General features: G+C 34.4%; 1 protein-coding gene across 3 annotated transcripts; it reads right to left on the bottom strand.

Annotated features, from left to right (window-relative positions):
• Positions 1–907: 907 nt before the first annotated feature.
• LOC111479633 (putative ion channel POLLUX-like 2) lies at positions 908–10136 on the bottom strand. Of its 3 annotated transcripts, none has more exons than XM_023124393.1 (24): positions 9938–10136; positions 9545–9636; positions 9084–9202; positions 7864–8150; positions 7546–7617; positions 6864–6939; positions 6628–6726; positions 6384–6538; positions 6186–6290; positions 5903–5989; positions 4897–4981; positions 4662–4809; positions 4329–4405; positions 4179–4259; positions 3345–3539; positions 3157–3270; positions 2591–2683; positions 2354–2480; positions 2178–2254; positions 1955–2002; positions 1804–1873; positions 1651–1724; positions 1347–1457; positions 908–1275 (listed from the first exon to the last, which is right to left on the bottom strand). In XM_023124393.1, the coding sequence occupies exons 1-24, from the start codon at positions 10027–10029 to the stop codon at positions 1195–1197; spliced, it is 2565 nt and encodes an 854-aa protein (XP_022980161.1). In that variant the 5' UTR covers positions 10030–10136; the 3' UTR covers positions 908–1194. The 3 variants fall into 3 exon arrangements, with proteins under 3 accessions (XP_022980161.1, XP_022980162.1, XP_022980160.1); XM_023124394.1 differs by having other exon boundaries at positions 9545–9615; positions 9938–10133; XM_023124392.1 differs by having other exon boundaries at positions 9117–9202; positions 9938–10112.
• Positions 10137–10161: the final 25 nt, after the last annotated feature.

Raw genomic sequence — 10161 nt, 5'->3', positions numbered from 1 at the left:
AAAAAAAAAAAAAAAAAAAAAAAAAAAAAAAAAAAAAAAAAAAAAAAAAAGAGAAACTTATAATCATATTAAAATTAAACGCACTGTAAATATTACCAAAAAGACACAAAGCAACCAATTTTAAACAGGTTTGGGTATACATCAGGGCGACGATTGCTTTCTCAAACTTCATCCCATTTAATATTTAATATTTTATTTTTTTTATTTTTGGAAATAGTCCTTTAAGCACTAGTTCTATTTAAAAAAAAAAAAAAAAAAAAAATGAAGCGTAAGGACTCAAGATTTGGACTTTAGATTCTTAATTTCTATTCCATTTTGTTAAAATTAAAAGTAGAAACCTTTTTGGGGTCTGTCTGCCACATTTTTAAAAAAAAAGAAAAAGAGAAAAAGTATAATAATATATTGAATTGAACCCAAACAAATCCCAGCATTTATTGTAAAAATTTGAGCCACTCCAAAACAAAACCCACCAATTAAAAGTTTGTGTTTATTAATATATATTAATATTTTCAGCAAATCTTATCGAGCAACGAGCATATTTTTTGAAGTTTGTAAAAAAATCTCTCTTTTAAATTTAATACTCTGAATTTGGATTGGAGACCAAAAGACAAGCACTCTCTACTCTTACTTTCTGATTCTTCATGGAATTATTCATATTTTAGTTTTTTTCTACTGAAATTGCAGAATACACTGAATGTGATTCTGATTCCTAAGCTGATTAATAAAAGATGAGACTTCCGAGGTCTTTTTTATGTGGGAATCTCAGACAAATCTGTTCCGTTTTAATGTAATTATAATATCTTGTCTGTCTGCAGATTAAATTAAGTCCATTTATCCGACACCATTAATTAATTAATTAAGACTCCTAATTCAAAGTATTGTTGAGATGGTCAGATTCATTTGGGCAACAGAATAAAACAAATTCTGTCCCTTGAAATCATAAAAAGTAACCCACCATTCAGTGGGTATTAAGATTTCAGAAGGAGGAGACTATTTACAAAAGGAATTCTACACTATGATCTAATATTTGAAGCACTATGATTCACATGTAAGGAGACTATTTACAATATTTTGACAATTTCGTGTGTGCTACTTTCTTCTGTTCTATACCTTCGGGGGGAGAAAAAATTATATGTTGATTGTATATATGAACATAACACCACAAGTAGAGATGGATGAGAACCTCTTTTTTCGTCATTCACGCTCTGATATAACAATTAACGAATCTGTCAATTTGAGAGAAAGCAGTTCGGACTTGGGTATTGGATTGATTACCTGCATTAACCACAATAATGCATCAGATTTGTAACCTACATTTCTCTCCATTATTCAACTACCATTCTTACCTTCCTATTGTCTTTAACATAGCCAATGGCAACTTCTTGCTTTAGATTTGCTCTTTCGGCAAGTTCTGAAAATGAGAGATCCTCCCCTTGTTTCATGTAGCCACTGATATCCTGTGTCAAGAAGACATGTAAATCATGACGCAATTATGTCACAAAAGGTTATACACATAAAGCATCTTTAACTTGAGTCTAACTCTCTGTTACTACACTTCAACTAGGGAAAGAATTGTACTTTCAACCCGGTCGTTTTACCTCAACGTTCATAGCTATAAAAGGTAACGTGGACAAAGAAATAGAGGTGTACCTTCACATAAATTTCATCACCCTCGGCATTTAAAATATCTTTCCATACTTCATTCAGCTCACTATTCTCTGCCACTGTGCCACAAAAATATATCCTTGAATTAGGACGTCACTAGCACAAACAATCTCAAAGAGGTCCAATGCATTTTCAGACCTTGAGCAGTGACAAGACTCATTATTTCCTCTGCTGCAATGTATGTCAGGGAAGGTTTTATTCTGGTTATCTGCATACGTTGTAACAGTTACGTCAATATTTGAATATCCTAAAAATGCTGTACATGAAAATTTCAAAACGAAGCATTTACTTGTTTTCCCAATTTGGAGTCAACAATCTCCGCAACAAGATTTTGTACCTGAGATAAATTGTCATGTTATAGACCCTACTTTCTCCAGAAAATACACAAAAAGACCGCTATGATATAATATGGTCGAGCTTTCCATAAATGTATTATGTCAAAGGATTGATGAATAGTATTTATAAGAAGATTGTGCTATTGATAATATTACTTTGGTATAAACAACAAATACCTTAACTCCGTGCTTTTTACAGATACTTTCAGCAAGGAGAAGAGTATATACCGAGTTTTTGTCTGCCCTAGATGGATCTGAAAAGTTGCAAATTAATCCAATCCATCTTCAGGTAATTAACACACAGAAACATTACACAAGCTAAAAAAGACATAAGATAGTTTTGATATCCATACCCCCAAGAAGCGATTCTCTGTCGGATATCACCGCAATAGATAAAGGAACATCTTCATTTTTACTGAAAGAACTCTTAATGTTTGTTAAGGTTTCCTCTAAGGTATCATAGTCCATGGGATTTCCAATCTACATCATACAAAACAGGGGTACAAAATTATGGAAGGTGGCTTAAAGAAAAATTAAAATGCTCTACAAGGCTATACTTATCTTCATTCAATTAAGACAATCGTCAGTACCCTGTGAGAAACTCTGACATTTTTTAACTTCTTGTGGTCGACAGCTTTATTAGCCTTCTTTCGTTCTTCAAATGACGCATCTGATAAAATTTCCTGCATATACACAAGAGCTCACAATTATGGTCCAACAACCACATTCGTGCGACATATAACCAAAAGTATAGATGTATAAAACTGGTTCTTCAAGCCCACGACGCTAATCAGGAGTTGAATGCATCACATCATGACACAAAAACTTCACATTCCTAAGAACCCAGGTGTCGTCACTTTCAATAGAGATCCAATTTCCATTATGTGAGCTATGTTTTATCCAGAAAATTCATTGAAGCTTTTGCCTCCATTCAAGTGGAGATGCGAAGCTAAATGGGGATATATTTCAATGAATCTACACTGTAATCAAGTGCATCTTTTTTTTCATAAGATCATGACTAGTGACTATAATGCATGAACTGTTGTAATGCAGAGCACATCATATTCTTATGCAGAAGTGATACACCGGAGTCAAGATCTAATACAAAGATTTATAGTCTAGCAAAAATGAAAATTAATTCAGAGAAGAGCTTTACCAATACACTACCAGGTCCAAGATAGTTATCATATTCTTCAATCATATCTACAACATCTGGGCGCCAACCAAGCAAAAGTATGCATTCTCTTGGTCCCACGGTCCACTTTGACGCCTGTGTGCAATGTAAAACTTAGCTACCATGCTTACTGGCTTGTTGATAATACAAACAGATCACTTAAATATTACCTTGAAAGAAGGTTTTGTTGGATGTTTGATGATATTCTCAAATCCCATTCCATTTGTTTCCAGAGATTTCTGTAAACCTATATTATTGTTTTTAATACTTTCCAGCTTTTTAATGGCATTACTTCCTCCATTGGTCTCATTTGAATGACCATCCATTCCCTTATGTCCACCAAGGAGAGGTGCAATGAACAAAATCTACATCAGAAGATAATTAAGTAATGAGAGATGCTCAAATTCAACTGAGAAAATGTATCGAACGAAGCTGTTTCCTTCAAAGCAAACTACTTGAGAATTTATCAAATCACCATATAAACGCAATTAGTCCATAGCATTACAATTCTTTTGTCCACGTCTAGCAATTAATATGTAATCAATGTTGCGAGTCTAAAGAAGGGCAGTATCAAGATTATTGCCTTCAGCGACACCCACCCTACCTTTCTATCAGAGAAAATGGAGCCTATCATGTCTTGAAAAATTACAAGCACATCACATACAAGCATTTTAAACCATTGGTTTTTGTTCTTTGGATGGTTGGCATGAGTCTAAGAACAGAGTGAGAAGTCTAACATAACATACTTCTAAAAGCAATTTTGCGCAGATACTGATTTATTTATAACCAATTAAAATCAAAATTTTATTTCAGCGCTGAAACTTGAATTAAAAAAAAAAATTGGTGCTTGAGATAATATGCCTGAAAGAGCAACACAAAGCAATTTGATCGAATTTCAGATTAGGACCATCAAAACTAAATGCTGCTTCTTTTTTTCCTTTTATCTTTTTTCTTTTTAAAAAAAGAGAGATATGAATCAGCGTTTGGATGACTATTATTCATACCTTGTCATTTTGCCACAGAATCTCATCATCATTTGGATGGAAGTGTATCTTCCCATTTCTATAGATACCACAAACAACTGCCTGTAGAAATACCCATTCAGCAAAAAGGAAAAGGAATGGGGAGAGAAATCTTAGCTGATGAATAAGTACCTCATGAAATCCTTGGCGTATATCTTTATAAGTTAGACCAACAAAACGGGGAGAACTGAATAGATTGAATACATTTTCTGCAATTGCACAGCATTACAAATTTGAGTAGACTGGAAACTGAAAGGCCTAGAAATTCAAGAACAAGTTTCTAAATATTGTGAGCATCTAGTCTTTTACTCCCTTTATTGTGATTCAGTTAGTCGTCCTTTGTGACAACACTTGAATGAGAAGATGAAAGTTTCTTTTCTCAATCTTTCTTTCAGTTGTTCCAGGAATGAAGTTTCTCCCTACACTTTCTTATGTAATTAAGATAACTATAAATTTGTCACGTACTTCGATAGTTCAACAAGTGCCGGTAAATTTTTATGAGCCCCTTTTGTCGAGAACATTGGACAAATAATTTATAGGCAACATTCTCCACCGGCTCTACTTTCAGTCCTGTGACTGACTTCAAGAGCTCGCATGTATTGGAACTAGAAACCTGAATTCATAAAGAAAAGGTTCAGATTCAGCTATTCATAGTTGAAATTTGATAAACTGATCAAATTGTTATTTATTGGTAGCATACCTCAACAATAGTTGGGATGGAGTCCATATTTGCAATGGGTTGAAGGGCAAGAACAGAGAGAAATGCATCTGTATCAACTTCATACCTAATAAACTTGTGTGCAATACGCTTTAGTTAATCCATAATTCCAAGATTTATTTCTCCTATTCGAAAGCAAAATAAGTAATCCTACATACTATACTGGTCAATATCTCAATTTCAACTACACTTAATGTTAACTGAATGAGAAACAAAAGCTCTATTTAGCAGGACTCACCCTCACTACATACCCAAGACACCTTTTTTCTTCAATTGGCTGTAAAAATAGCTTTCTGTTTAAAAGTCTCCAGGATAAGTATTCAATAACGGTGTCTTACAACAATGATTACTTCCTATATCACCACAATTATAAAAAAACCAAGGATGGTTGAGAAACCTACATAAGGGCAAATTCACCTCAATATTCAATGGAGGACAGTGGAAGGAACAAAGAGAAGTTATCAGATTTGTCCATCTCATAAATAGAATAAAGGAACCATGAAATACTTGAAGAAATTAAAATAATAAAAGCAGTATGAAAATAATTCGCATACATGTTTAAAAGGACAATATTATTCGAGCATTGGAAATGCTAAATTATGCATCTTTTATCACTTCCAAAAAAAATATTCATGGTACGAACTTCAACTTCGTTGAAAGGAGTGATGTTCTTGCAACTTGATGAAACTATTATTTAAAGGTCATAAGCAATCGCCTACTCGTGATTACAATTTATGAAAATCAGAACAGTCATCCCCACTCCATAATATTATTAATCTAGATCAACATTTCATAAAGATTGCATCAACTTTAGAGCCAACTACTAAAGTTCAGTAGCATTTACAAAGAAATCATTAACTTTGATAAATAAAGACAAGTTCTACAAGGTCAGAGAAAAAAAAGATAATATGTAAGACAAGAAAACCGCTCAATAAAACAACAGTACACGAAGACAAAGAAATATACTTATAGCTGAAAACTTTCTTACCGGTCTGCTTTTGTTGGCAGTATAATAACCGCTCGTGCCATAGAGGCAGCAGCTCTTTCAAATGATTTTGTTAAGCTGAGACTACAACTGTGAAACCACCAACTTAATGGAGTTAGATGAGACCAAAGATAAATCGGGCCAATAGAGAAAAAAATTTAGTAACTTCGCTTCCTTCGGGAAAATAAATCGAATAAGGTAACTCCATATGCAGATCCAAAAAAGAGAGCAAATATTTTCTGTCTGCAATTATCATTAAAAAAGAAAATAACGTCATCATAGTTACCTCTTCGTAAGAACATCAATGTGGTAAAGATCTTTCGCAATATTATCAGCTAACTTGTCCATTTGTTTCCTTGGAAGATCAGACATGAGAAGAATTCTCTGTCTCCTGAAAACATAGACCAAAAGGAAACTGTACTTGCCAATGCTTATAACAACATGATGTTGACATAGACTCTATGACAGGAGGAGCAACAGTTACCTAGCAGTTGCAGTGCCTAAGCGAACAGCAAACTCGTGGTATTTGTTTAGCTGCTTCAGAATAAAAGTCAAATGACTATTGACACCACAAATGATGATGTGATCAGACTCCAGAACTTGCACTTGTGCACCTTCCCTCAGCCTTTGCATGTTATGCTGTCCAAACAAGCATAAGTAATAAGTGTACGGAAATTAGCTTCAGTAAACACCTACTTTTTATTTTGTTTTTTTGTCGTTAGGCTTACCCTAAACTGTTCTGTCATTGTGCTGAGTAGACGAGAGTAAAATAATATTCCCCATATGGCAAGAATGAAGCCTATAACACGTTCAACTCGTGTTCTTTGCTGTTAGTTCAAAATATAGATGTTTCTGAGTCAGATTAATAGTTCTTAGATACTTATCAAATAATTTTAAGAAAACAGTTGAAGTTCATCATTAATAAAATAGAACTCAAGGATCTTCATATGAAAATGCAGCATACTTTCAAGTGAGTGGATGATGAACATAGACATGCCCATGCTTCCCATAAGCAGTCCTCTAGAGATTGAGTGCTACCTCTGTTCAAGACACTCCCAGATTTGTAAACAAGAATGTGCATCGCAAGTAGAAAGGATCAATGAACTAACAGACAAGAACCAAACTAACAATTGATTGCAAGAATTGGTTCAAGTAATTAGGTAATTAAAATTAACTTTCAGAGAAATTATAACGTAAAACTAGACTGTCAATTATCTTCTTATTAAAATTAAAAAAAAAAATGTAAAAGAGACAAATAAATTGTTCAAACAACATATTTCTTATTTTAAAATAGAAAGCAAAACAAAATGATAAGACAACAGGTCTTTGCTGATCCCACATATCTTTATTTTTAGTATAATTGTTTCATAAATCAATGCAGCTTTTTCCCCCTAAAATGGATAAGTTAGGGAAAGTGATTGGAGGGGACTGGGGGAGATAGTTATACCCCAGCAAATCTAAAACCCTCCCATTCCATTTTAACTCTCCACTTTTGAACACAGGAAACAAAACAGAATATTTCACTTATTCAAGACTTGCATTGGGAAGGGTTAAATATGTTATATATCAGATCTTACCATTTACAGCATGAAGTCTATTTAAAGCTGCAGGTTAGAACTTAGCAGAAAGGAATAAAAGTAGAGTACCTGAGCTTGAAGAGCAGGAAACCACCGATCAAAATAAATGAGATGCATGCCACAAGGAGCACCACTAGGAACCTTAAAATAAAATAAAATAAATAAATAATAGTAAAAAAAAACGAAACTAGATGATTTCTCAATTTTTGAAGAACAGGAATTTCTACTGAGAAAAAAAGGAGAGTAATGAAATGCATTCATGGAATACATGGTTCTTGCAGTTCATCTATTTCTTTCATCACATTTGAAGTCTACAGCATCAATTCAGATGAGTGACAATCATTCCCCAAAATATGAACAAGGGCAACAAATATGCACCTCACTTACGTGCCAATATTTCTCTCAAGTTGAATGTTGAATAGGTATATCAGTCGTGCAAAACTCCATCTGATATCCCTAAATGCAGGCGTGTATATATCCAACTGAAGGGGTGTCGGTTTATTCAAGGTATTAGACACACATGCAAATGGCAAGCTAAATGCCCAAAAATTTTGAATGATACAAGGGAATCGCTCTAGGACAGTTTTGACTATAAATTTAACAGAGGTAAGTTGTGTCAGGCTGAAAAGGCAAGCTGCAAATACAACGTTGACTGCAACTTTAGCTTGGATACCCTGATACAATTCCAGTGCATAATTATCAGAAAATCAGCAAGTTTTGTGAACTAAAGGCATAGGTAACAATAAGCAAGTTCTCTATATTGCAAGAGATAAAAAGGGCAAAAAATAATGATTTTTAGTTTATCCTATTAGCGGGCAACAAATGCCCAAAGGGGAAACTCATTCAAAGCTTACAAGAAAATTAGTTAAGCATTTAAAAATGACCCCAAGAACAAAATTAAGAAGCAAATCTCCATAGAAAAAAAAAATTGAATATTAGAAATAGATAGACAGTTGTAGTAAATAGTCAATGCATCTTACTTTCCTCATTTCACAATTTCTCTGTCTACCTCAAAGAACTTCTAACAGGAATACCCTACTCGCCTCATAGCAAGATGATAAAAGAGAAAAAACAGCTTTGATGTTTAACATGTCAGACCAGTTTGGAATGACTTTCCAACTACTTAAAAACATTTTTTCTGCCCATAAAAACACTTTTTAAACCACTTGGAAAGTCATTCCAAACCAGCCCATCATCCCTAATTATTAAAGTTTTTAGGAATTTATCGTCACTGTTGGCCCCTTATGCCATATACTAATTATTGCTTACCATTCAAAAATCAAGTTCCTAATGTATCAAAATTCACAAACTTGCTCTCCCAGCAATGTTTCTTAAAACTCTCGAGACATACAAATGCTTGCATATAACGAACAGTAATGTATGGTTGAAAAGGGAGACCTGACAGTACAGATCACACAAATATTGGCCATTATGTGCCCAATTTGATTTCTCCATTTATAGTACAGCACAATCTAGATGTATAAGGCAAGACTACATAAGGTTGTTGCGTCTCAGTTATTTTGTAAGATCAAGCAAGTTGACAATCGTACGCTTAATGCACAAGCAAAAAGATAAAACAAATTTTCAACCGATCATCCAACAGTCACCTGAGGAAAATTATTTGGGTTAATTCTATATACACGGGCATTCTGATCATTTGAGCTGCTTGTACACATTGAAGTCTGTACCCGGTCATGTTTCCTTTGAGAACAGACCTCCCATGTCCCTACCATAGAATCAACGTAAGGAGAATAAAAGCGACGGATCTACAGTATTCAATGCATAAGAAGCAAAACAATAGATCAATGCTGGTTCGTACACAACATGAATAAAAGTAGTTGTCTTACGGTAGCTTAACCAATTTATTCCACAGGAGTCCATGTAGTACATGGAAAGAAACGATGAAATCCAAAACCATAACCGTTTCCGTTAAACTGATGGCGGGAAATAAACCAGATTGCGTTGAAAACTGGAATTATTCAAAGCCTAAAATGGAATATGTACTCGTAAAGGCAACTTCACTGTGCATTGATATTCATTTCGCAATATTCATCTACAACAGACTCACCTCCACAAACCATGAGAGGACAAGCATTAAAATTGGAATGGTCGGTCCACGAAAAGTGAGAAGGCAAGGTTCTGTTGGAAAATGATGCGAAACTGTTAAACAGAACTAATCAAGCAATAAATTAAACAAAAAGGAAAAGAAAGTCTACATTAGAATACTTTTGACAAACACATCTTCTACACTCCAAGATTATATGATCACAGGTTGGGCGGATTTTCCAATACACACTAAATTTCAATCGGTAGTAAAATGGTAGCAGTTCGAACGGTACACAAATTACGTGGGAAAGTCAATCGATTAAGTGGAATGGCGTTCATGTTAGTCAGAGATAGCTCGCGGTGAAGGAAGTTAGAATGGAGAGAAGAAGAGAAGCGAAAATAGGATAGAAAGTACCTGGAAGTCGAAAACGAAAATCTCCGACGGAATCGAGGCAGTTGCGACGGCGAAAGGCATAAGTACGAGCATTGACGTTGACTCAGAGACATCTGGCTCTTGTGCAATTGTTTGTAATGGAAGAAGGGTGGAATTGAAGGAAGGAAGATGGACGACTGAAGAAAGGAAAATGGAAAATGGCCGATGGATTCGCATATTAAATTTAGAGAATATGATCGCTGCTT

This window comes from Cucurbita maxima, unplaced genomic scaffold (assembly GCF_002738345.1).
Source record: "Cucurbita maxima cultivar Rimu unplaced genomic scaffold, Cmax_1.0 Cma_Scf00005, whole genome shotgun sequence".
In the NCBI taxonomy this organism is placed as follows: domain Eukaryota; kingdom Viridiplantae; phylum Streptophyta; class Magnoliopsida; order Cucurbitales; family Cucurbitaceae; genus Cucurbita; species Cucurbita maxima.
This window is presented reverse-complemented; position numbering and strand designations above follow the sequence as displayed.

Coding starts and splice junctions, on each gene's coding strand:
- LOC111479633 (XM_023124393.1), bottom strand. CDS start 10,029: ATGTCTCTGAGTCAACGTCAATGCTCGTACTTATGCCTTTCGCCGTCG. Junction 3,540..4,178: donor TTCTGTGGCAAAATGACAAG/GTATGAATAATA, acceptor CTTCTGATGTAG/ATTTTGTTCATTGCACCTCT. Junction 2,684..3,156: donor TTGGACCTGGTAGTGTATTG/GTAAAGCTCTTC, acceptor GTGTATATGCAG/GAAATTTTATCAGATGCGTC.